Below are 18,138 nucleotides of genomic sequence, written 5' to 3'. Positions count from 1 at the left end.
TGTGGGAAACAAGCATGATTTTATTTCTGTCATACACTTTTATATAGTCACACATTTGGCTCCAAGTCAGACCACAAACAAGAAGCCTATTGTTCATGAGAAATAACTCTAAATAATAGTATTACTTTGAGCTCGCCTTGCAGGTTTTTATGGAATGAACAACTATCAAAGCATATACTGTGCAAAATATACTATAACAATCATATGAGTTCAATCATAGTAAAAAAAAATAAAGTAATAAAATAAAACAATACAATGTTATTTATTTTTGAATTAAATAGTTTTTTTCTTCTTTTTTTGCTATGATTGAACCCATATACTGTTTATTGTATATTTTTCACAGTATAGGAAAACAGGAAAATTAAAACAAATTAAATAAAATTACAAAGCAGGGAATATGCCATCACAAAATAAATAAATAAATTAATTAAATTATTATACCAAGTTATCCGTTAATGAGATCTGTTTAAATGCATTTTTGAACTTGACAAAATAAATTGATTTATGGAGTAAGTTTTAACTCATTCCTCCAGTGAATAAAGTTTGTGAACTTAAAGAACCGACAATGAATAATATAATGCTTTGCAGGTTGTTGGTTGTTTGTTTCCTTGTAAAAGAGGGCGGGACATGCATCCGTCACTCAAATAAAACCCACCAATCCGGAACAGGGGTTTGTCTTGGTTTTACTTTCAGTTTCATTTCTTAAACAATCGCACCCGATGTTGACATTTTGCGACGAGAAACGGAGTAAGTTTGTCTTTTAATAACAGTTTTGTGAAGGTGAGATTAAAAAAAAAGTCTACTTAGTCATTCGTGAGGCTTTTTGACCATCTTTGTGTGTATAATTCTGTTTCGTTACAGTAAAACCATGACATTACTGGAAGAGATCAGAGCGATGAGCAGAGAAGCAGCTCGTCAGATGGAAAGTGAGTTATTTCAATGTTTTTTTAAAGCAGAAACACCAACTAATGTTAATGTGGAGTGAAAATTATGACCATTACAGAAGAGGATATTCGCACGGACCATGACATTCGCTCACTCACCCATAATGACTTGCAAGATCTTCTTCCTGGTCCTTCAAATATCAGACTAAGGAAAAACATCTATGAAGCCATACACAAGAAGGTAAAGAAACATCATAAACGGTACACAATCATGGTTTAATAGAAAAGTAAAGTACATCTGTCGTTTCTCTTTCAGCGTCCAATCCATGCTGTCCTAAATGAGCTCAAAAGTTTTATTCCAGATGATTTATTTAGAGGTATTTGCTTCTATTTCGTAATCCGTTTAAGTTATTTGCTTCCAGTGCATCTAATTTGATACATTTCCAGACGCTACCAGCAGCAATGGAGCTCTTCAAGACTATCTACAGGTGCTCAAAGCGATAAAAAGTGAAGTCAGTCATGTTCAGGAGTTTCTTGATGCCCACATTGAGCTACTGGAGAAATTCAGTCAAAGAGACGACGCACACGCGGAGAAAAGTTGGTGTTATAGACAGTGTGGATTAAAAGCAAATTAAAATGATAAATTACAGTTTGAAACCATTACAGATCAAGCTTTAGTGCCGTTCGTGAACCACTCTGCCACAGCGTCTTCCAATGCTACAGACGGTCATCCAATGGAGCAAAACCTTCATCCACAACAAACACAAGGTAAGCCGTTCTTGACACGATTTGAATGAAGTGTTTGAACTTGTTGTGAGTGTGGTTTCGCTTTCTGTCACAGCTTCTCCTGTGACGCATCATTTTGGTTTCGCTCACACGACTCAACCAATAATGCAAAGTACTCCGATGTCTACAATCAAGGCTGCCACAATGCCATTCCCGTGTCTTTTAGATACCGTCACGTACAAAGTGATCGTCAGTGGCAACACCCTGAACAGACACAAGGACGTATTGGCACAGCTAAAAAGCAATGGCCCGGATTGTTTGCATCTGCAGGAAGCCCAACGTGACGAGGACAGCCAGGTCACCATCGTCTTCTGTCCTGTTGTCTCTCGGGTGGGGACGGATGTCGAGACGGCCCTGCGCTGCATTACAGGTACATTTTGTATATAGATGTTGAAGTGTCATTTCAAAAATAGTCACTTTCTGATACAGCTCAGTAACACGCTTATGGTAATCTATGGGTTTCAACTGAGGACCGTTTCCGTAGCAATTTAGACATTCAAATGGAAGGTTTATTTGTTTTGAAAAAATCCTAAAAAATCCCTTAAAAAAGGAAGTTATCATGTGACCAAAAACAGATAGTGGTGCAAGTGCTTTGTTTGTCTAGTTGTGTGCAAGAGTAACATCTTTCTATTCACAATTAAAGACTAGTGAAAATACAAACTACCAATGCAGAAGTTTGACTTCATTTGAAAAATAAAATGCTTTAAAAACGTGAACTAAAAATAATCAAGATTTAAACGTTGTTATTGTTGATTCTCTCATGATAACAACGATATACTCCTGAAAGAAGTCATATTAGTACAATAAAGGAGAAGTACATATCAACTGTCCATAGATTTTGAACTGATAATGGATTGCAACAAATAAAAACAGTCAAATGTATTAAACGTGGATTTTCTTTGAAATAAAGCATGTATTTGTGCATTACTTATCCTGCCATTATAATGATTCAAGGTATTTTTATGTTTGCAGATGATAAACCAGTCATTCTCGTGACGATGCACCACAACCATACTGCATTTGCTGCTCCATTTGTACGACATGATCTATGCTACAATGTAGTTCTGAAAGTTGATGTTTTCTTTCACGACACTGTCCCTGGGATTCTGAAACTTCCACAAAATAATGAGGCCATAAGCAAAATTCAAACTAAACTGAGGTCATTCGCTGTCAAAAGTAATGCTTTCCGTAAAAACAGTTATGTGTCTGGGAAGTAACTAATTACATGTACCGAAAATACTGTTTTGAGTATTAATTATTAGTATTATTCAGAATACCACAGTCAATTTCCAAAACTTCAAAATTTCTCTTTCTCTTGTCAGTGATAAATAACACCTGGTTCACCAAAAAGAACTGTTTTCATCATGTCACTTTTTGGTAAGATGTTAGGGTTAGTTAGTAAATATTCAGAATAGATTACACTAGCCTGTCAAGTTGATCCAGCAATTCAGTATTCTGTAACTAAATACATTTTCAAAGTATTCTTTCCAACACTGGTAATGGATGTCCTTGCAATGACAATTCCAGCCACTGCCATTTCTGTTAACAGGCTTATTTGAGAAGGTGTCTTGATTACTTCTACTTTCTGTATAGCCTATTTTTTTATTTTTCATGACATTTGGCGACCCATTAAAATAACCACTATGCAAACTATGATCAACTTACTTTATATGTAATCACAAACGCTCAACTAGCAATCTGTCACATAGCCTTGGAAATAAATGATTTGAGGCTACTTTTTACTGATTTGTTTTGAATGTCTACTGCCCCTTTGCTGTGACATAAATAAAGAAGGAATAATATATATTAAAAAAAAATATTGTTCTTTTTTTTACAACCTTTTTGAGGATAGTTTTGTCAACAATACATGGTTTTACATGTCCTTACCACCACTGTTCGGCAGGTGGCAGCACCGCCTCTTCACCGCCGCAAACTAAAGCCAACGAAAACAAACCGGAAGTATGGGATTGTTTACAAACACGAGGCTCCTTTTGCAAGCTTCTCCAACCATATGCGTTAATCTGAAGGAATGCATGCTTATTTATTTTTAACAACACCCTTAAACGGGACTTTCAAGACAAATCATTGCGCGTGACACGTTGTTATTTTCAGTTACGAGTCAACGGAGCTAATCCGTAGCTAACTGCTAGCTCCGCCGCTGATTCGCTTCAACAGGTGACGCACGGGCAGCACAAACTCCTACGCGTGTGTGAACGCTTTCTGCAGCTCTGCGGTCTCTTTTTTAAGTGTCATGCTAGTCCGGCGCGTCTTTTGTAGCCGAGGCTGGACGTGTATAAAGAGTTTCCAGAAGTTCATCGCAGCAGATCAACGAGACGCTTCGAGGCTGAGTCGTTTTACTGCCACGACCTTGTGCCAGAACGTGACAACAACACACCGGTTTGGACCAGAGGTATTTACCGAACAGTGACGTGTGTTAATGTGGAGCTGAACTACACAGGTGTCAAAGCAGTAACATACTATTTTTGATCATTCACAGCCAGATCCTTTTATGTTTGGCATGTTACCTGCAATTGTCACAACAAGTCAAGACATTCCTGCACTTCCCACAGAAGAGGAGGCGGATGGAGCTGCGGCGGTGGTTGAGCAGAAATGTGAAACTAAAGGTATTTCAACAGGGAAAGACGCAACCATTAATGTTGTATCAAACAAAGGAGTTAAATTAAACAGTTGCTGCGATGATGTGCTAAAACAAGCTGCTGTTCTTTTACAATTCAACATTATTTTTAAGCGAAAAGCAATAGAAAAGTATTGGATAAAATAACAATGCTATGGGTAGTGTTAATTAGAATATTTGTTGGTAATATTTTGTACATTTCCAGTAACATGCTGTATTAATTTAGTAGATGAATATGCTGGAATTTGGAGATGAGGCACAGAAAGCTTTATAAACTCTGACTGTGCATACCACACTTGATTAAATGTGTGTAGACTTAATTTGGATATAAATTAACCAAACAATACATTAATTAAAAATAGTAAGGTGCAATTAAACTGTTGGGTTTTTTTTGAGAGAGAGAGAGAATTTGTTACAGACATTCAGTTAAAGTTATCAAAAATAGAAAGTTAAAATTAAATCTCAGTAAAACAATCTGTATTTTTAAACCCCCAGGAAAAACAATACATTATTTTTTTAACTTGACTCACGCAAATATAGTTCCACATATTTACACAAATCATGTACGGATTTACGAGTGAACTGAATATTGCTCAATGACTTGACAAAGAGGCTTTTACAGTAGTTAATAATATCCACAGCAGGAGTGATTTCCTGTGGCTCTCAGTGGAGCAGCGTGGAATGGATACACTGTGAAGCAGACACCACCAACCACTGAAGCAATGAAGGGAGAGAATGATCATGGATAAAAATAAATAAATTAGCCCATTTATCCTTTTTTTCAGATGCAATTCACTTAAGACTTTATAAAAGATATTATTTAAGTGTAAGTGAATGCAGATTAATGTTTTACTTTTCATCAGGTCTATTGGAAAATAAGAACAGAAGGAAGATGTGGAGGGAAAAGAAAAAACTAAAGAAAATGATCAAGGCAGATGAACCGCCGAATACTCTGATGTCTGAGCTTCCTTTTGCTTTGACGAGCCCAACCTCCTGGAGGGAGTTGGAATGTAAGTCTCCATTGCTTATTTGTAATAAACTGTTCAGATTATTTATACGTAAAACGTTCTTGTTTTCAGTCACTAACACAGATCAAAGGAAAACGAAAAGAAAGAGGAGAGAAATTGGAGGGCGAGTTGACAGTGAAGAAGACGCAGGTCAAAAGAAAAAGAAGAAGGAAAGTAATAGACCAAACTACTTTGTCTCCATCCCGATCACTAACCCACAGGTGAGCATCAGAAGTGACTTTAGATTGTACAATAAGGTCATGGAGCAAGGACCAGCTTTTTGGTATAATATAGTAAGGAATAACCATAAGGAAAACCCACAAATGTTGTTGCTGATCATTTCTATTAGTCACTAGGGAATTGAACTTGCGTAGTTACAACAAAAAGCTGCATAACAACAAATAACTGACACGGGACACAATTTTAAACCATGGCTTTTCAGAAACAGAATGAGAAAGGGTTTATTACATAGGAACTTGGTGATCGGTGCAACATAAAACAATGAACAATGAAACAATGAATTTCTCTTATTGGTGCTAAATTTTTAAGGCTTTCAAATGTATTATAAATGTTCTTCTTCCACTCCTAAACTGTTCTGTTGTCGTTGGTGCAGAGCCGCTACAGTCTGTGTTTAAGCTGCTTTAGGTGTTATCTGTAGCTTAACTGTGTGCATGCAAATTACATCATGATATTGGCATTTCTTATCACTGGGAAAAATAAGTAGTATTTGTCTTGTTTTTGAGTATACATTTATTTAAGTCTTATAATAAGCCATTCAAGGCATTCAAAAAGAAAAAAAACCTATATAATTTCTATTTTAAAATGTTCTATCAGCAAATCCTTTTTTAAGGAAGTCAAAATATACTCAAATTAAGAAATCTTAACTTAAGATATTGCCAAGTTTATTACCAAATCAATAGCAAAAATAATAATGAATCATAACCAGATAACATCTACTGACTCATGTAAAGTCATGTTTATAGAGGAGGTCAACAATGTCCAGATCATTCTTTATCCGCTGAGCAAAACAAGACCGGGTTTTTAATCAGTTTACTTGTAGACATCGATTGGTTCAGAGATTGATTTTAGGTCACAATCAGTTCCGTGCTCGGAAAGACACATTTCAGAGAAAAGAAGAACACTTGATTTTCCATTACCTGATGCCGTTGGCTGGCAAAGGCCTAATGTACATTGACCACAAGGTTCTTTCATCCGTAATTGATTTGTCGTTTTAGTCGCCGTGCATTGATCACGTGCTGTTCTCTCTACATAACGTCTCTCCAGCGCGTTGGAAATGTGTTTCAGTTACGAAGCACAAATCTTCCAATAACATGCGATGAACGTCATGTTTTCTCTGATGACAGATAAGCTGCGCCGTGGCGGAGGTCCAGCAGGCCGTGCTTCAGCAGGAGCCCAAACTGTCCAAAGCCATGATCCCGGTCCCGACTCTACACATAACATTATTAGTCACTCATCTCGCCAACCAGGAGCAAGTCGACCTGTGAGTTCACATTTTTACCAGTTAATAGCACTAGGATTATCTGTTTTGGGTGTTGCTGCAATATATATTAGTGTTGGAAGACGAATCCAAGCAAAGTTTGGTGTTTGTGCAACGGTATGCAAATCCACAGTCACTAATTACCCTAATCAAGCTGAAGCTGTTTATGCTCTTTCTTACAAGCTCTTCAGGGTGTAATTTACTTGGATTGCAGCTTGAGTCGTATAAGGAAAGCGATAAATTCACATAAATTGTTTTCCGCGCCAAGGTTCTGAATGTCTCAAATGTGTTACCACTTTACATAAGCAAATCAAGGAATCTTCAATAATTTCTGTGTTGACTTCATAACCGTTGCCAAATATTTCATATAAAAAGTGCTAGAAGATTACAAAAAAAAGACATATTGTGCCTTTTTGTATAGATCTAATCCACGATGCCCATGGATCATTATGTTTTATTTTGGACATCTTAAATCGCAAAAATGATCTAGAACAAGTTTAACAGATGAGTCTGCTTACGTCTGTGTTGAAAACCACCGTGAACAAAGCTGAACAAAGTAAATATCAGCGAGACTCACGTGGAGCGGTGAAGACCTGACCTGGACTGACGGAGCCACGGCGTGTTGTCCGCAGGAGAATAAAGATACTCAAATATGCTCGAATCACTCAAAACACAACTTCAAGTGGTTTAATGAGGAGGAAAAGCAATCATAATATGGTTAGGCTGATTTTGCATTATAGGTCTCCTTTAAGTCTAGGTCTGGGCTTCATGTCTTTACTATTGCATAATTATGTTTTCTGATTGCTTAATTTTATTTTCTCCTTTCACTGTGGTCCCCAACAGTACCAAACAAAACACCAACTCTTGATTTAAAAAATGGTCTTAATAACCTTGTTTGCTGTTTGTTTTGCTCCAGGTAGATCTATTTTTTTACTAAAACACATGGCGTTAGGATATGAAGAGATTAATACATTTAAAAACATTTATAGCATTGTCCTCTGTCCTGGTTTTAGGCCCTGGTTTGGGGACCCCTGTACAACCTTTGTCAGAAACCCAGCCTTTTACAGGGTTCTATACATTAAAAATAAAACCAATGTACCGTCTGTGCCCAGATAAATGTATTCACTCACGAATAGAAAATGTTTCTTTTCTAAATCCCTGGGATCATTCAGATTTATCGACACAATTGGATAATCTGTGGAACGTGTCCAGTGTGCTGATACATAACCCATAATCTACATCAAGTGGAAGATTTTCCATCTCTAATCACTAGATGCTCTTGTTATGTAACACGAGAGGGAAGGAAGTCAGGATTATGATGTGAAGGGATGCGCACGGTGCTTTGGGCGTATTATTCATGTGTTATACTTCCTCTCAGGGCGGCGACCGTGCTGGCCGCGGTCGAGCCCTCATTGGCCGAGCTGCTGGGTGGGCGGGCCCTGGTGCTGCCATTCTCCGGCATCGGTCATTTCAGGAAGGAGGTGGTGTTTATTGGCCTGGCCCCTGGAGAACACAGACACACTCTGGACAGCTTGGCAGGTCAGTCACTGGATGCATATTTCAAGTTAATTTAGTATCATTTTAGCTTCGTCCTGGCGAGTGCATGTTTTTAATAATAAATAAGTGGTGATACTGTAATTGAACACTCGTGGCGTCCCGGAAGATGGCGGGGTCAATCGAGGGGTCATCTGAGGAGACTCTTTTAGGACGTGACTCCCGTAGTAGTGAAGACCGGCTTTTATCCCAGAAGCTTTTCTCGAGAGTAGACGGCTTCAGGAGACGTGAAGGAGACTCCGTGCTTTTATATGGCTTTGGCTGTTATTGCCTCTCACGTTTTGAAGTTTAAATGTAGACTTATCCTCACATCTGCCCCTGAGTGAGCTGAAAACCAAATGGGTCGCATCAATGTAACATTTGATGCTGTTAAAATGCCATTTGTACAAGTGGATCTAGCCCAATAATGGCTATGTGAATGCTTTATTTCTACCATTTGCATAAAAAGTGCGTTAGACCATTTTTTCCCTGTGTGTACTGAAGAATTGCGTGTGTTTGCTTTTGTGCCTTTGGCAGAAAAACATTAAGCCCTCATTTTAAGAGGATTTTCCCTCATTACTTTCACAACGCACTGAAAAATAAGCACATTTACCTAATACCTTATTTCCCAATTGCCACCAACAGCCACATTAAGATATTTTAAATCTATCATTCTTGTTCAGAACTAACCGATTACATTTCTCCACATTACTGTCACCAGCCTGTTTGGATTTGACACTAATTTGGATTTTCTTGTCTACAGATACAGCGCTTTATCATATTCAAATTCTCACACTTTGCATTCGCTCGACAGCCAAGCAAATTCCAAACCATGTTTTATCTCAGAGCTTGAATTAATGTCAAATGCAATAAACCGTACGTCGACGGCTGCAGGGAACATCTTTCTAACTAATTACTGGTGATATCACAAAGTAAAGATTTGCCTTTTTGATGCCGTGTAAGAAGTCCCGATTTCCCTCTTAGATCATAAAAGTTTGTTGTGATAGTGGAGACAGGGCTGGGGAAAGTTTCGATTTTTGTTGTGGTCTTGGGGGTAAAGTCAGGATAAGGCAATAATAAGTCTCCTCTACTTCACCATTATTATTGATTATTGTCTAGCCTTTTAGGCTATAAATACCACTGTGGTTTTCCATGTAATGCTCCTGGGCTTGTGGGTGTGTCAGTGTGTGTCTGTGTGTGTCTGTGTGTGTCAGTGTATGTGTGTGTCTGTGTATGTGTGTGTCTGTGTGTGTCAGTGTATGTGTGTGTCTGTGTCAGTGTGTGTCTGTGTGTGTCAGTGTATGTGTGTGTCTGTGTCAGTGTGTGTCAGTGTGTGTCAGTGTGTGTCAGTGTGTGTCAGTGTGTGTCAGTGTGTGTGTGTGTGTGTGTGTGTGTGTGCACACGTCTTCCAACTTTCACTTTGCCCTGGGGTGATTTGGCAAAAATAAAAATATTTTTCTTGTAATGATCGATCGCTATTTTTCAATTCAATATGCGGATGGGAAATATGGATTTTTCTTTTCAAAAACAATAACAATTGCCTTCAATATTTATTTATTGACCTTTATAATATATCATTATATAATAATATAATTCTCATGAACGTTAGCAATCATTTCCTTTTTAACACAAAAATCTTCCTCCAGATTCTGACCTGTGCACCAAACCTCAGACATTTACTCACTCTTTTTTAGAAAACATGTGAAATAAGTGAAATAAATAAGTGTTCAAGGTTATTCATCATCATAGTGTTCGAGTTATTAAAATCTCTGCGTGAGTGCAGCAGCTGTACTTCTGTCTTCATTTAGTTCAATTGTTAACTGGTGTTATTTCTTTGATTGTAAAATAGATTTTTATTTGGATTCAGGCACAAAAATGTACAACTTAGGCTACCCCAAGGTTTGCTGTAACCCGAGTCAACATTTTTTAAGTGTCTCAGACGGTAGTCAAATTCTTATTTTTTTTACTTTGAAGGCAAAAAAAAAGATCAAAATTTTGTCATTTTTTGAGTCGGAGTGACCACCAGGGTCAGGCTTCAACAGTCAATGACGGAAAACGTCTCTCTCAATCCGATCGAGAGACTAAATTTCACGATTTTAAGATATTTCAATCGACCTTTTGTACGCCACTATCCTTTATTTTGGTAGCTAAGGCAAGCGGGGGGAACATGCGGGGGACACGGGCGCCGCCATGTTTGTTGTGATGACGCTGCTGGGCGTGTTTCAATCCCAGAATGCATTTGCGTAAGTCAAATTTCACACCTTGACAAAGAAACACATGTCCTATGGAGAGTTGAGTGGCGCCGACAGAGGTAAACCAACATGTTTAAAGAAATATGACGACTCCTGTGCGGGTTCTGTTTTGTTACTGATGCATGTGGAGGACTGAAAATGAAGACGTACATGCGTAGCGAAGTGCGTTTTCAGTCCTTTGGGATGACAGATAGGTTTAACAGCGTGATAAAACTATTCAACACGGCGGTTAAGGAAAGACCGGTCGGTGGGTCGGCGAAATAATTGAAAAATAAAAGATTTTGAAGTTTTTTCAACAAAATGCTGATCTTTTTTTTTCAGTCGGCTAGTTTCATAACGGGTCGGTCGGGTTACGGCAAACGGACATATTATTTTGCCTAGCCTTATGTAAAAAAATTAAACTTATGTTCTGAAGTCAAGGGAAGATAAACACTTAAATTGTCAGTGGTCTCCATGACGACCAGCGACTTGATTGCCAAGGCAAAGCAATAACATCACAACATAGGCAAGCGGGTGGCAGAAAAGTGACACAGTGCAGCTTTAATGACGATAATATTGTGTGTTTCAGAGCTATTGCGCAGTCGTTTTGAGGAGCAGGGTCTTCTGGAGGGAGACTGCCGCGGGTTCGAGCCTCACCTCACCATCATGAAGCTTTCCCGCTCATCCAAACTCAAAGCTCAGGTACATTCACACACCGTTAGTGCTGTCCCATACTAAGAAAGGATGAATACAGAATAGTAAAACACTCTTTGGTACCATTCTTTAATAACTACACCTTACCGTATTTTCCGGACTATACGTCGCACCGGAGTATAAGTCACACCAGGCAAAAAATGCATAATAGAGAAGGAAAAAAACATATATAAGTCGCACTGCAGTATGAAATTATGTTGCAAGTGTGAAAATAACAAATAATATCACATATTAGTTGCTCCGGAGTATAAGTATATAAGTATGTACTACTATACTTATATATAAATGTAAGTATATAAGTATAAATGTAAGTATAAGTCGCACCCCAGCCAAAACTATGAAAAAAGGTACAAATACGGTAATTAGCCCAAAATAAAGTATGAGCAAAGACTTAATTTCTAATGAACAAAACTAAAATGATTCAGCCTTAGTAACTGCTTCATTAAGGAGTTAGGGTATAGACTAAGAACCATAGTAATTAAGCCTGAATCATTCTTAATCATTAATTAACTATTTGTTCATTATGAGTAGTCTTTGTTTATGCTTTATTGAACCTAAAAGTTTAGTGTGAGTTAGCTGGAGATGAGCCACTTGTATCTGAGTATGTTTTTAGTTTAGTTTTGCCTTCAGTACACGAGGCGGTCGATCTATTTTAGCTGCTGAACTGTGACCTCTGGACCACGTCGCTCCCATCTTTCCTTCCTGTCTCCATCCTCTGTCGCCTGCCCTCAGATAAGACATAAAAATATGTGAAAAATTGATTAATTGTGTCTAGACGGTGCGTGTGCAAATGTAGCGGTTATAAAAGAACAACAACGTGGCGGTGACGACATTCTCCATTTCAAAATGTCAAGGAACCCAGGAGTGTATCGTTTGATAGTTTATGACAACAGGCGAAAGGGCAACTGTTGCATTGGCTTTGTGGTGGAAGGAAGAAAGGCGGAGATTAGGGGTGGTGTAAAATGGATGAAGGAAGATCGTGAAATTCAAAGTGTTGGATGGAAAAAGGTCAGAAAAACCCACAAAAGACGTTGCTCTTTTTAAAAGTTTGACTATTTGACAAAGTTTTTGCTATAAAAAAAAAAATAATAAATTGTGAATTATTGTCTATTATTTGCTTTTCTAACCAGATAAACCAAAATCCACTCCCTAATCGTACAAATGTGCTCCCTCTGTACAAAAAACTTAATATAATGTAAAATAATGCAGCTTGTTGTTGTGTTCTCTTGTTTATAAGATTACATAAACTGTTTGAAACACAATACTGTAAATAAAAGAATGGATGGATCTTTGCACAACATTTAAACTGCACAATGTAACTTTTATGTTGGAGGGTCCATAGAGACGTTATTGTTTTTCCCTAGAATTAATCAGATGGCATTAAACCACCAAACCAAGTGACAGGCCAGAAAACGTGCACAGTGCACCTATGAATTATATATATTTTGTATAAATGGGGTTAATTTCTAAGAGTACTTGTTTGATATTCAGTTAAACATGTTTCTGTTCTCATTTTTTAGGGCATTAAACGCGTGGACCCGTCGCTTTACTCCGACTACACAGAAAGGTAATGTCTTTTTCTCGTTGTTTTCTTTATTGATATGATTGTTTTTTAAGTTCATTGTGTTAATGTATCTTTGATTGTTGCAGGTTCTTTGGAGACCAGGCGGTTGAGAGAGTCGACCTCTGTTCCATGTTGAAAAAGAAGCAGCAGGACGGCTACTACCACACAGAGACCTCACTGCAGCTCGGTGAGTAAAACACCCAGATGTGCTGTACACTCTCAGTTCTGCCACTAGAGGGAGTAATATGTCCACAGATGTGTTGTTCTTACTGTATGACAAGCAAAGAGAAACAGCTTTCAGTCATTATATGAACAAATTGTGTTTTATTTGCTATTTGCTGCTGGCGTTGCTGTTGTTTGCACATTTATCTCGCTCTGTTTAATGGCCTTTTATGTGTTTGGAAAAACGAGATGCAAAACTGGGCCTAATCAACGCTAGGAGATAGTTGGTGCTCATTAGCATTTAGGACATCGCTGCCCACTGAGAAACATCCTCTCTGCCAATTCTAGCCGTAAATAGCCCTATCTGTTTCACATTAAAAAGCCTCGAGATGCAGTAATTGGTTTGAAAAAGACTCGCTCTGATAGTTGGTTTTAAAGCGTTCATTTTTCTCTACACAGGAATAGTAGAGAAATTGCAATCAATAGAATGTGATGATGACAAATGTACTGTATTGTAGCTTGTTTTCTACTGCTTTGTGGATGGATATGTCATTTTAATTCAGAGGAACCTTTGTTTTTAGAACGGTGGAAAGGTCGATTTTATGGTAACAAAATCCCATGAATTTTTTAATGACTGATTGAGTCCAAATAAAGCAGGGCCCATCTGTCAGAGCCCCCTAAATGATCCCTTAAGCTGTAAAATATTTTAGTTTAATATTAATATTATTATAACTGTACTGGAAAATGTACCAAGTCATAATTCGATACACGCTTAGCCCTAATGCAGCTTTCATGTGCTGTTGGAAAAATCATAAATTTGACTTTCCGAGTGGAAGGAATGGGAATTCTGGAGTAAGGACGAACTAAAAAAATAATAACCTATTTGACTATTTTTGAAGCAAAATTAAGTGTTTTTAATTTAATGTATGGTTAAAAAAAATACATCTTAAGTATAAAGTACTTTTTTATCTGTCAATTTTTGTCACATTTATTTTATTTTGTCATTCAGACAGTTCAGTTTCATAAGCTGTTCACAAACTTGAGAAATAGTAATGTGTTGAACGAGATTTCACACAGTCTCATTAATAATCGTGAACAATTATTCAATCAAGAGGTTTTTTTCTCACAATAATCGTTACACAAAATTTTACTCAAATGCGCCAGGTTGTGACATACAGTACAGACCAAAAGTTTGGACACACACACCGCAGAATGAATGTAAAAGGGCCAACAAGTGCTGAGTATCTCTGGAACTCCTTCAAGACTGATGGGAAACCTCCTTCAAGACTGATGAAGACTATTTCAGGTGACGACCTCTTGAAGCTCATCAAGAGAATGCCAAGAGTGTGTGAAGCAGTAATCAAAGCTAAATGTGGCTACTTTGAAGAACCTAGAATACAAGACATATTTTCAGTTGTTTCACACTTTTTTAAAAAGTATATCATTCCACATATGTAGTTTGATGCCTTCAGTGTGAATCTACAATTTTCATAGTCATGAAAATAAAGAAAACTCTTTGAATGAGAAGGTGTGTTCAAACGTTTGGTCTGTACTGTACATATGTTTTGATTGGTGAAAGTCAATATTGAGTTCACATCAAATTGTTTCAGATAGCAAGATATTTTCTTTCAAATATTAAACTTGGGAGAACAACAGTGAGCAACCTTTGAAATAGTATAATATTGAGCCACAGACATAGAGTGTGTTCTCAGCATCCGACCAAAAGCCTCTGCACAGTGAAAGAGTGAAAGAGCACTGAAGAAATCGTCCCACATGCACATGAAAGTTCTCATGTGTTCTCTAGAGGCAGAAGGGTCTTATGTCATGAAACTACTCTGTTCAAATAAAAAAAAATGATAGAAATTTAGATATATTATTCTTAAAGTAGAACCAAATAACATTTTCACCTTATCGAACGTCTTTGTAATCCCTGGGATGATTAACCATTTTAACACATCGACCAGAAGACAACTCTCCTGACAAACCCAGGCTCTTTTTTTAATATTTTGCTAAGTGAAATATTTTTGTCTGTGATGATTACACATCTTCTATACATACAACATCTTATTATGATAATGAAAGAAAGAAAAAAAAAAAGGCGAAAAATGAAAATAAAGCTTTTGTGCCCATTTTTGTATGGGCACAACGTATGTATTTTCACAAGGAACCAGCAGGGGGCGCCCTATCGTTACTTCGTTATGCTTTAAGAATGCACTTCTAGTATACACAGGTATTTTTGCTTTCTCCACATTGTAACTTGTAAAGGAATCATCTCATTGTAAAAACTTGTGTAATACATGTTTTTGTCGACCGTGTATGTGGAGGGAAGAGCCTGGTGCATTATACTGTAAAGTGCTTTGGGTTTAACGCAGATCGGCTTTGTAATCTTGCTCCGCTTCACTGTATGAAAACGTTTTGAAGCGAAATGTACGCCCAATAAATGCATGTACCGGTATGTGGAAACTAAATATGTGCCAAAGGGTTTTTGAGTTAGAACCATGGGTAATCTACTTGGTCCTTTAACTGTTTAAAAATCACAAAACCTCTGTTTTAATTGCACTTAAGTGTGTATTAGAGATGTATTTTGGTTCAAATCCCGCTCGTCACCCACAGGTTGGTGGTAAGATCACAGCTGCCTCTGGTCAATACTGCCGTTGTGTCCTTGGGCAAGAGACTTAACCTGCCTCACCCCCAGTGTTTGCGTACAACTGGTGTGAATGTGTGTGTGACTGGTTCCTTGAAGGTTGAAAAGTGCTGTATAAATGTGACTATTTACCATTTTACTGCCGTATACTCATCATGTGCAGGCCCACCTCGCTTTAGAAATGTTCCCTGTGACTTTTAGTCTTAATAGCTGCGTTGTTTGTGCACGTGGGGTCGACTGTCACAGTGGTTTGTGGATCAGTGAGCCGTGTGCACAGACTAAGCCTGGCAGTGGTGTGTGGGAGTGAGACATGTTTTCCTCACTTGTCACCATCAGAAAACTGGTGTTTTTGTGTTTTTCTCATTCAAACAAATATGAACGATGCACAGATGTCATGTGACTGTGCAGTGTCATGTGCAGTAAACAGAGAATCATTCAAAAGGCTGTTTGTGTGAGAAGTTCTCAAATACACCAGATATGTACAGGCTGCAACTCCAGCAGTCTCTCCTCATGTGAGAGCGGAAAGCTAAACAATATAAATAAAAAAGAAAACTTATCAGAATCAGCATAGTTCACTACAATGGCCTTGAATGGTTGCCTGGCAACCTATTTTCCTTTCACTGTCATTATGAGCCTGAATCTTTATACCAAGATTACCTGGTTTAGTAACCTGGAACAAAGTAGATATGCATTTTTACACTAACATGCTGCATTTACAGTAACTGCTGGTCTCTTATAATGATCGGATAATAACAATGATGTTTTTAGAGGGGACAACTTCTTCACTGAATGGGGCTGGTTTACCTACATTGTGAGCAAATTATTGAACATCTCTGGCAGTAGCTGTAAAGTTTTTTATATCATGGACTATGTGGAATCATGTGGTTAAAACTGGCATAACAATTGGGCAAAGGTTAAAAATCCTTTCATCTATAATTGCTATATTTCACATATTCAAAGCTAAATGAAATGGTTAATCAGACCATATTCTCTGCACATATTGGCCTGCCATGTGCAGGTCGTGTGCTCCTGTGTGTTGGCAGCTGACTGATCTGGTTCTTGCTGGGTTCATGTTTCCACTGCACAGTGGATACTTTCTGATCTCTGTCGTTGTATTAATCCAATAATCCCATGTACAAGATAATCCAGCGCTCTCACACGCCCCTGGCTGTATACGGGCAACAATGTGCTGTACTAACCTCCCTGCCATAAAAAGCTCACAGCATTTAGGAACAAGTGTGTTATATGTCCTGTCCATGTGTGTTTAGACGTGTGGCAAGAGTCAAAGGCAGGTTACTGTGTATCTTCTCCGTTTTTCCACCAACTCATCAGCGGTAATGTGGCAGTAATGTAAGCAAGAGTCTGTGGTGTGGCCTCTGCTCTCTGCTCTCCACTTGCACTCCACTTTCCACAGCTTTTAGTCTGTAACTGCTGTGAAGGAAATACAGAGGGTTTTTCCAAAGCCTGAGCCTCTTTGACCTTTCCATTTGCTGTACAATTGAGATAAAACTGTTGTGGATGGATAAGATGTGGTCATGACCTTCTGGTATTTACAGACAATAGGTGCAGCTCAGACCTATGTACTTAAAAGTGTCTTATGCATACACTGACTACACTGAGTACACTTCTCAGCAAAGACTAATTACACTGTTGACATTTTGGTTTTGTAAGGTGATCAGCAGCAGTTACACCAGCGCCTGACCACAACTGTAACACTGTCATTGGTAAAGACAATCTAAAGCAGGGGTCACCACTGTGCCCGCGGGCACCCAGGCGCCCTTTGGGCCTTTCTCGCGTGGACCTGTTCTAAATTTAGAACAGCTCTGCCAAAGCGTTCTCGTTTCGCCCAAAAAACTGCTAGGCCTGTTTTATATGAAAGCTGGACATGTTGAGACGGCAACAGATGATATAACCAGCTCCATGTCACTTTTTATTTTTTCAAAATACACCTGGTAATCAAGTAGTTGCGAGCCGCTAGCGACGCCCAACCGCATCTTACATGTGCTCGTGTACAGTGCTGATTCTGCAGTGCGACACGCGGTAAAGTAATGTTATTATTTAAAGACGAGCAAAAGCAGACAAATAATGCACAAAACCTTTGAGAATGTCAGGAGTAACAGAGGAGGAGCGTGCCAGCGCAGGACAGCACCGTGATCAGACCAGGACCAACATAGAACTAAACCAGGTCTAACCCCTGTTTAGTTTAATTTAGTTTAGTTTAGTTTAGTTTAGTTTAAACCAGGACTCACTCAGGACTGAACCAGGTCTAACCCAAACCAGGACTCACACAGGACTGAACCAGGTCTAATCCAAACCAGGACTCACACAGAACTGAACCAGGTCTAACCCAAACCAGGACTCACACAGGACTGAACCAGGTCTAACCCAAACCAGGACTCACACAGAACTGAACCAGGTCTAACCCAAACCAGGACTCACTCAGGACTGAACCAGGTCTAACCCAAACCAGGACTCACACA

The 18,138-nt window shown here is 38.4% G+C and overlaps 2 protein-coding genes across 4 annotated transcripts in view; both read left to right on the top strand.

Moving 5' to 3' along the window:
* Positions 1-18,138, top strand: part of LOC140356210 (A-kinase anchor protein 7-like) — a 186,429-nt gene that overhangs the window by 131,323 nt on the left and 36,968 nt on the right. For 2 of the 3 annotated variants that reach the window (XM_072441033.1, XM_072441025.1), the window contains exons 1-7: positions 5,136-5,315; positions 5,385-5,533; positions 6,677-6,813; positions 8,189-8,349; positions 11,164-11,276; positions 12,809-12,855; positions 12,939-13,039. In XM_072441033.1, the coding sequence (XP_072297134.1) occupies positions 5,150-5,315; positions 5,385-5,533; positions 6,677-6,813; positions 8,189-8,349; positions 11,164-11,276; positions 12,809-12,855; positions 12,939-13,039 (874 nt within the window). In that variant the 5' untranslated portion in view covers positions 5,136-5,149. Of the gene's footprint in view, positions 1-5,135; positions 5,316-5,384; positions 5,534-6,676; positions 6,814-8,188; positions 8,350-11,163; positions 11,277-12,808; positions 12,856-12,938; positions 13,040-18,138 lie in introns of those variants that run through there. The other variant, XM_072441040.1, reaches the window with a different exon arrangement.
* On the top strand, positions 722-3,473 carry LOC140365063 (uncharacterized). The gene is made up of 8 exons (XM_072451377.1): positions 722-780; positions 862-926; positions 1,004-1,125; positions 1,201-1,261; positions 1,332-1,481; positions 1,551-1,652; positions 1,726-2,040; positions 2,643-3,473. The coding sequence occupies exons 2-8, from the start codon at positions 869-871 to the stop codon at positions 2,885-2,887; spliced, it is 1,053 nt and encodes a 350-aa protein (XP_072307478.1). The 5' UTR covers positions 722-780; positions 862-868; the 3' UTR covers positions 2,888-3,473.

Source organism: Eucyclogobius newberryi, unplaced genomic scaffold, assembly GCF_026437365.1.
Source record: "Eucyclogobius newberryi isolate DKJ021-1_F unplaced genomic scaffold, fEucNew1.0.hap1 SCAF_1, whole genome shotgun sequence".
Lineage (NCBI taxonomy): Eukaryota > Metazoa > Chordata > Actinopteri > Gobiiformes > Gobiidae > Eucyclogobius > Eucyclogobius newberryi.
This window is presented reverse-complemented; position numbering and strand designations above follow the sequence as displayed.